General features: G+C 40.0%; 1 protein-coding gene and 1 long non-coding RNA gene across 2 annotated transcripts; one reads left to right on the top strand and one right to left on the bottom strand.

Moving 5' to 3' along the window:
• Nucleotides 1–3695: 3695 nt before the first annotated feature.
• LOC139085543 (uncharacterized) lies at nucleotides 3696–5400 on the bottom strand. Its single transcript, XR_011543903.1, has 2 exons — nucleotides 5276–5400; nucleotides 3696–4679 (listed from the first exon to the last, which is right to left on the bottom strand). It is a non-coding gene; the product is annotated as an uncharacterized lncRNA (long non-coding RNA).
• A 207-nt stretch (nucleotides 5401–5607) lies between these two features.
• LOC103553615 (vomeronasal type-1 receptor 1-like) lies at nucleotides 5608–6540 on the top strand. Its single transcript, XM_008524236.2, has one exon. It carries the CDS (start codon nucleotides 5608–5610, stop codon nucleotides 6538–6540), a length of 933 nt encoding a protein of 310 aa, XP_008522458.1.
• Nucleotides 6541–9170: the final 2630 nt, after the last annotated feature.

Genomic DNA, 9170 nt, shown 5'->3' with positions numbered 1-9170 from the left:
CAGTGGACCCTTCTTTGTCCACTGAACGTTTCATCATCCACATTCTGCTCTTCTTTTCTGTTTTCCATAGAACATGACACCCTCTAATAAACTAAAGAATTTAACAACTTGGTTTTATTTAATGCTATCTGTTTCTCTCCATGAGAAGTTCATTTCCGTGTTTTGTGTAATGATGTTCCAGTGTAGCCAGCGCCCAACTGACGTAAGAACTTCAATAAATATCTTGAAGAACACTTAAGGAGATGACATCACAGATTTCTGTTCACATGAACCACACAGCTATTCTTTCTATCTCTACTCATTTGCTGCTCTCCCTTCAATTTCAGCACAGTCAGGGAACTCAGCAACAGGAGGGAATCATATTCTGACACAAACTTCAAAGTGATTAATAATCCTAGATACAGAGATACTCAGTTGCATTCTCTGGCTAATTAGAACCCAGTGCCTTCTGGTCTGCTCAATGTTCCATGAGATTCATTTTTCTAAAAGAGTTTTGCAGGTAAATTGTTCCCCAGCTATTTCTGCAATTTTCAATAGAAAACTTGATAATTCAACATTAATTGCTTTCAGTAATTTATACAACCTGAAAATGTTTTTCAAAGATCATCTCAACTCCCTATGCAGGTCTTGTCACTGAAATTACAGGTGACTTGATAATCACTTCCCAACAAGGAGATGACATCATGGTGTCCCAAACCTTTATCTTGGATTCAGACACTCCTTTCCACACCTACACAGATGTGCCTGGGAATTCAGCGTCCTGATTGTAAATGTTACTTGGTAAGTGTCTATTTTTTTTTTAGATAAATGTCAGAGTCATAGATTTATATCACAGAAAATCCAGTAAAACACACAGACATAAATCTCTCTCATATGTTTGTCTCATATGTTTTCTGGGATTGGAAGACAATATATTTTTGTATATAGTGAGAAATGACGCTGCCTGAGAATATCTGCTGCGTACCACCCCTTCGCCCACCTGCTTGATGGCTGCCTGCCATCACTCCTCTTTCCTCACAGTTACAGCTTCTGTGAAATCTTGCTTTATTTTGCTCTGACAAAAGATGCTGAACCGCATAGCAGTCACTCTAAAGACTTCACACTGCAGGCATGTGCCCAGCACTTAGAGAATGATGCCGAGCTCCGGGCTCTGAGTAGTTACCTGAGGTCTGAGTGACAGGCATTGGCATGCGCATTTGGTTTTGCTGTATTTTCTTGTGAGCCTTTTGTGCTAAATGGTGTCTGTAATGTTATGTCTAAAATTCCTGTCATCCATAGAAGAGCATTAATATTTATCTCCTGTTTAGAGAACTGAATGTCTAGTCATTCTCCATTTAAGGAAAGGAAATGCTTATTTAAAGAACATTGTGCCTCCTGATCATGAGGTTTGGAAAAAAAAGGAATAATCCGAAACTTTCATCCTAAGATAGTAATATTACCCCTGCATTTAATGTAAGCAGAAGTTAAAATGGCCTTGCTATTTGCATTCTGTGACTAAGCTCTTGCTCTCTACTCTCTAAGATGTGTGTTTATCAACCTAAAAGATAAGAATAAAAACAATAAAATAGAATTCTGATTGGAGAACTTGTTTGATGGGGAGATTCACATCCCTCTTTCTAAGAGCAGGAGTCACTTCATTTAGATCCTCCCTCTTTGCCCTAAACCCTGCAGTTGGGAAAATATCCTGATCCTTTATTGCCTGATCTGAAGTTTTAAGGGCTACAATGATCACTAACCACAGTAATTTCTGGATTTACAGGCTCCTGATGCAGGCTTTCCAATTATACAAATTTTATTTAAAAATGTTTTTTTTAATTTTTCCTTGTTCTCCCCAAGGCCCCCCAGTATATAGTTGTATACTCTAGTTGTAGGTCCTTCTGGTTGTGCTGTGTGGGACGCCGCCTCAGCATGGCTTGATGAGCGGTGCCATGTCCGTGCCCAGGATCCAAACCTGCCAAACCCTGGGCCACCAAAGCGGGAGCGCACAAACTTAACCACTCGGCCACAGGGCTGGCCCCTAAACAAATTTTATTAATTCGCATACCATGTCTTCTTACCTAAGTGTTTTAGATTTAAATTAATTTTATGGTGTCTCTTCCAAAAGAGTCTTGAATCTGTCCCTTTCTTGTAGTTTACCTCACTGTCCCATTGCTGTTATATATTTTTTATTTCATTAGTTACTCCCCAAATCTCTCTTTTCAATCTTAAGCGGTGTTTTAAAAACTATAAATTTAAACTTAAAAACTAGAAGTTTTACTGTGAAATTTTAAGCAAATCAATGTATGTATAAATTGAAGGCAGATGTTCACTCTGACCTCCCCTATCCTGACCCTGTCCACCTGAGTGAGGCGTCTCCTCCACAATTAAATACAAACTGTTCTCTTTAGTTCATTCACTGAAATATAATTGAAATATATTTTACACAGGGCTTAATTCACTGAACCCTCAATTGCACAATCATTCTGGAAAAAAGGTTAAAGAAGATATTACATACAATTTTGTGTATTTGGCATTCTAAATGGTTTTGAAAAATTGAAAAATAAAATTTCAGCAATAGTGTGTATATATATGAAACATTCAGTGTCATTTTCAATGTAATTTGGCTTCTTCTGATGTTTATGAGAAAATCATACTTTATAATATATGATTTCTTTTTTAAGAGTTGTCCAGGGGCCGGCCCCGTGGCCAAGTGGTTAAGTTCTCTCGCTCCACTGCGGCGGCCCAGGGTTTCGCTGGTTCGGATCGGACATGGCACCGCTCATCAGGTCACGTTGAGGCAGCGTCCCATATGCCGCAACTAGAAGGACCTGCAACTGAGATATACAACTATGTACCAGGGGGGATTTGGGGACATAAAGCAGAAAAAAAAAAAAGATTGGCCACAGTTGTTAGCTCAGGTGCTAATCTTTAAAAAAAAAAAAAAAAAAAGAGTTGTCCATATACGTTGCCAAAAGAAGCACTGAGATAGTTGCCTCTTGTCGTTCTACATATTTAAATGTTTATTTTGAGTTTTATTTTTCTATTTGTTTTAGGAATCTTTCAGTAAAAGATAGCATGAAAGTGAAAATTTTAAAATTTTTTATAAATACAAATGTGCTAAAAATGTTTTAAGTCCCTAGGTTTGGTACATGCTTAGTAATACTTTTTCAAGCAAAATTATGGAAATAGACTGTAATATTTTTAGCTAAGAGATTAGACAATCCTGATGTTTAGATCTAGTATTATTTTCTCTATGATTAAAGCTGGAAATACATCTCTAAAGTGTTCAATAAATCTCCAAATATTTTAATACCATATATTAAATAAGCCATTTATACAAACTAATTCATCATTAACTTTTATCATATATAAACGTCTATAAACCTATCCAATAAATTCCTGCAAACACAGATGATTTGCAAGCTCCCTTGTTCTATTACATTTCTGGTTTTTGCTAGTAGCAAGCTGTAGTTATTATACTTTATATACAGTAAGGCAAGTTCTTTTCATTAAACTGATTTTTTAAAATCTGTGTACTTTTCATATTAGTAGAGGAACTTCAGAAATTTTCATTGGAATTTTATTCAAACACATACCTGTTAGTATGAGCTGAATTGTTAACATTGGACAAATTTCCATCTAGGACAACTGTTTTCTCTGCTGTTACTTAAGATGAATCCTATGATTTAAATACATTGTTTGGTTTTCATTCAATATTTCTCCCATATTACTTAATTTTAATGTTTTAAAAATTTTCACTTGTCCTTCACTAATGTATTTTTGCTTATACATTTAAGGATCCATTGCCTATATAAAGGAAAAATTTGGACTCTCTTTATTGGTGACTATTCTAAATTATATTATTGATCCTAACAACAATTCCTTTATTTTTCAAGTGTATGACCATTTCAGTTTTCAATCACGGAAACTGAAATACATCTCACAGCTATTATTCCTGCCATATTGAAATGATCATGCCGGGAAGATGGTGACTCAACAAGGTGCTGTCCAGCATGCTGGTTTTGCGTCTTTGCACATGACAATGTCCTCATACTTCATCATCCACCCCTCAAACATCAGTGCATCCGGAAGAAGGAATATTCTCATGGGGAAGTCTCCCCCGAAACCTTGTTAAATTATTTTTTTATGATTTAATTTTGTAGCTCTGTATTTTTTCCCGTGATAGAAAATGTTTTTAGGTGACATCCACAGGTCTCATCCAAAACAGACCAGTTTTGTCTGCCCACACAAAGATTTCTTAATGGGAAAGACAGTCTGTGCCACTACTGCAGGAGACACAGCGGAGAGACATCCTCTATCAGTTTTCAGAATAGTGAGTTGCTTCCCTAACATCTTCCAGCATTAACCTTTGCAGTTATTTTTCTATCACTTACACCATAAGCATTTGGCTTATGTTTGTGAATCCTTTGGAGTAACAATTGCACCAAAATTGTGCAGCGGCAGCTTCTTCAGGTGGAATCCTGTGACCTCTTGAAGTAAGCTCAGCATTCTGAATTTCCTTACTTCTTTTATTTGACAAGAAGTTTCAAGATGATATTGAGAAGTTCCTACTCTAGACCTAAAATAAGGTTTTCTTCCCCAAGACACTGTGCTTTCTTCCAGAGAGAAACTGTTTTAAGAGTCCATAAACTGGCTGCTTTAATGAGGCATTGTTGTAGGGTTGTCCATCATTTCTAGACCTTTTTCAAAGGAAAGAGAAATGAAATGCATGTAAGTTTAAAATCAAATACTAAATGAGTGAGGATTGATTGTTCTTATCAAATGTAGGGTTTAGATTGCTATTCAAATTATTTGGTTTCATATTTGCAGTTATGTTGCCTTACACAGAAAGACCGTTTATTAACATACTCGTTTTCAAAATGTCTAGCAATACTTTATAGCAAAATATACAGGCAAAATTTAAGGTTCATTCATTGCAGGTAGTTTTGCCTTCATTTATCTCTCTTATGGATATACGGTCAAAATTCTGTATTTTCAATTCACTTGAAGTATTTCCATTACATATAAAGACTACCAACTGGATATTCAATCAATTTTTTAACCTTTGAATTTAGTGTTTTTAAAACATTTACTTTGCTGTAATATTTATATTAAAGCAAATATTTAATAATTATCTGAAATATGTACATTTGTACAAATAAAACACTATAACAAGAGTTTTTCCTTAAAAGTCTACTTTTAAATTCTGCCCCATCCCATGTATGTTCTGTGCCTATATTTTCATCCCTCCATTTACTTGGGAAAACTCTAGCATATGCTACACCCAGTCTTATACCTGGCTTCTCACTGCAGAAGGCATCCAGTTCATAACTGTAGGCCAGTAGAGAGATCCTCCTTACTCAATGTACAGGTGTAGACAACTCTGTTGTGCAGATGGGCCATAACGCATTCACCCAGTTCCTGTAAATAGATAGTCCAATTGTTTCCAAGTAGAACCTTCAGGAATAGCCTTTGTACATATAAGCACACGTACTTAATGCTCACTTAAATTGAGAAAGAATGTGTTAGGCTTAGCATGGGAGGTGATGGCAGCATATTCCTTTTTGTTTATTGAACTGACCATTCCTCTGACTCCAACTAAAATCATGTCCCATAGATATTGATGTGATGTCTTCTGCCAAGTGGGAAACGAGAATTATCTTAGTCGCTCAGATGGGGGTGGGAATCCTTGGAAACACCTCCCTCTTTTGTCTTTGTAACTTCACCTTGTTCACTGGACAGAAAGTGAGATGCACAGACATTATTCTCAGTCAACTGGCCTTAGCCAACTCCTTGGTGCTTTTCTCCAAAGGAATCCCTCATACAATGGCAGCTTTTGGATCAAAATATTTCCTGAATGAGGTTGGATGTCAATTTGTCTTCTATTTTCACAGGGTGGCCAGAGGGGTTGGCCTTAGCATTACCTCCCTCCTCAGTGGTTTCCAAGCCATTAGGCTTTGCCCCAATTTCTCTAGGTGGATGGAGCACAGAATGAGATCCTCGAAGTGCATTGGCTTCTGTTGTTTCCTTTGCTGGATCCTGCATCTTTCAGTAAATATCTTTGTTCCTTTCAGAATTACTGGTCCAACACACAGCAAAAACTTGAGTGTGAATACAAATTATGGATACTGTTGCACACTGAATCCAGACCGATTTATGATGCTTCTAGTTGTAGTCATATTCTCCACAGTAGATCTTACATTTTTGGGTCTCATGACCTGGGCTAGTGGCTCCATGGTCGTTGTCCTGCGCAGGCACAAGCAAAGAGTTCAACACATTCACAGCAACAGCCATTCTCTCAGACCTTCCCCCGAGGCCAGAGCCACACGCACCATCTTGATCCTTGTGAGCTCCTATTTCTCCACTTACTCCTTGTCTTCTCTTTTGTCTCTTTGGATGGCTCTATTTGTTATTCCAGGCCAGTGGGTGCTGGATACCTCTATAGTTCTGTCTTTATGTTTCCCAACATTCAGCCCCTTTGTGCTCATTTGCAGTGATACTCGTGTCACTGCGAAAATAGTTCTGTTCCATCTGCCAGGCAGGGAAAACACTTTTTGCTAATTTGGTTGGGACTGTATGACTCTATTCTCTACAGGAAATTCAACTAATCTTTTCCTCATTTGCTAATATTTAGGTGACTGATAATTTCAGATTCTTGATAGGAAAGTATTCTATGCTGACTGGTACAATCAGGTCCTAGAACTCATATTCCTATAAGATGTCTAGCATGAACATCATATACATTATTTATACAAAGATTACTCAAACTAACTGCCTTAGCTTCATCGACAGAAAAGTTCATGAAATTTTGAAGTAGGATAACAGAAGAAAATTTTTGAGCTTGGGGATTTGGACAAAATCTCTCACTCTGTGGTGGTTTGGTGTGTATAATAGTGGTAAGTTATATGTGACATGGAATTTGTCATTTATATCATTTTCAAGTATACAATTCAGTGGCCTTCAATATATTTGAAATGTTTTGCATCAATTACCACTGTTTATAAAACTTTTTTCCAAAATCCAACAGAAAATGTGTACCCATGAAGCAATAAGTCCCTATTCCCCCCCTCCATCCACTCCCTGGTAATCTCTAATCTACTTCCAGTCTCTATGACCTTGCCTATTCTAGATATTTCTTATAAGGTGAATTATACAATGTTTATCTTTTTGTGTCTGGTTTTAATCATTTAGCACAATGTTTTCAAGGTTCATCCATGTTGTGGTAGGTATCAGAACTTCATCCCTTTTTAAACCAAATGATATTCCATTGAATGAATGTACCACATTTTTTAAACCATTCGTGTGTTAATGGACACTTGGGTTGTTTCCACCTCTTGGCTATTGTGAATAATGCTGTTGTGAACACTGGTGTACAAGTATGTGTTTGAGTCCCTGTTTTCAATTCTTTTGGGTGTATATCCAGGAGTAGAATTCCTGGGCCAATGACATTTCTATATTACATTTTTGAGGAGCTGCTAAACTCGTTTTCACACTGTTAAACTGGTTTTCACATCGCAGCATTTTACATTCTCATCAGCAATGGCTGAGAGTTCCCGTTTTTCCATAATCTTGTCAATACTTTTGGCTTTTTTCCCATAGTCATTCTGGTAGATGTAGGTTAGCATCTCATTGTGGTTTTGAATAGAATTTCCCTAGTGACCAAGGATATTGATGTCTTAAGTAATTTATTCCTGCTGTTTTCCACGATCCTTTCCCTCATCTATTCTCCCCTCTCTTCTGAGCTCCCATCAGTGTACAAACATGGACTGATACCTACTCCCTTGAAAGGAAACTGTCTGCCTCCACCACCTCCGTAAGCTCGCTCTATTCCATTTCCTGAGGCTCCCTGTCTCCTCTTCCCCACTGCCCATCCCAGTCAGTCTCACAGCCCATATGTCAAATTCCTTCCTCCACAGTCTCTCCTCCATTCCCAAATGAAGTCAGGGAAACCCATCTTTCTTCCAGTGAGTAAACTGCGCATAGCAAAACAGATCTCCAACAGGAAGTAGACATCTCCTACTAGAAACAGAGATAAGGTATAACATAGCTTTAGCCTGTCATTTTATTTTCCTCCCCCCTTATTCAACTCACAAAATAATTTTCCTAACTCTAGTGTTTTTCTAGAAGGGGCTCCTACTTCAGATAAAGTTTCTCCCGACCTTTAAACAGATTGAAAGTTTCGCGCTGTACTTGTGGGTTTCGTGTAGTCAGAGCTCAGCGCTGAGGAAGAGGCTGGAATTCCTGTGTGGGCCTGACAGAAAGTGGAATATGGACATTGAAGAAGCCTCAGAAATCTTTATGGGGTCACCAGGGTGTTAGCATAAAACTAAACTGTGCACGTGCAAGGTGAGGCTTCACAAGCACGGAGGGACGGAGAACTGCTGCTGGGGCGGAGAAGCGGCCGGAGGTTGCCGAGGCTGCACAGCGCGGGTAACGTTAGAATCCTGAGCGGCCAGAGGGGAGACATCTCCGTGAACATCCCGAGTGGCCAGTGGAAACGCCGGGAAGGCCTCATCTTGGGACTAAGAGGATGCCCTACTATTTATTAAAATTAGTTTTCGTATCAGATAACCCGTTAGTTTGAATAAAGTGCGGGCTCTCCCTTCTCCCATTTTCCTGAGTGAACCTGGTTAATTTTTTTCCTCTAAGAACAGACTTGCCCCAAGGCAGTAGAGCCGTATGTGATCTGAGGGCGCATCTGATAGGGAACAGCACCGGCTGGGCACAGTGAGCGTGGCAGGAGGGACGCGCTGGAACTGCAGTCCCCACGGCCAGGTCTCGAACCCCTCCTCGCGGGGTTCAGAGCGCCGATAGAGCGACCCCGGGACGCGGAGGGTACTCAGAACCGCCACAGAAGGGGCTTCCAGTGCCGCCCCCGCGCCGCCGCCAGCCCCATCCCCACCCCGCACCCGGGAAACCCCGACGTCGCCCGCGACCCCCAGGCCAGCAGAGGGTCCCCGTGTGGGGTCGGACTTCCACGCGAGCCCCAGACCCCAGCGTGGACCGTCGTCGGCTCCCTTTTGCACCCCTGCGGGGACAGTGTTGGTACTCGCAGGGCTGAAAGCCGCCGCAGCCACGCGGCCCAAACGCGACGGCCAAGACTCCGCGGTCCTGGTGCCGGGCGTCCTTCGGGGCGACCTGCGTTGCCGTTAGAACTACGTTACCCATAATGCCCGGTGACACGCGCCCAA

This window comes from Equus przewalskii, chromosome 9 (assembly GCF_037783145.1).
Source record: "Equus przewalskii isolate Varuska chromosome 9, EquPr2, whole genome shotgun sequence".
Classification (NCBI taxonomy): Eukaryota; Metazoa; Chordata; class Mammalia; order Perissodactyla; family Equidae; genus Equus; species Equus przewalskii.
Note: the sequence above shows the minus strand (reverse complement) of the source record. Positions and strands in the feature narration are given on the sequence as shown.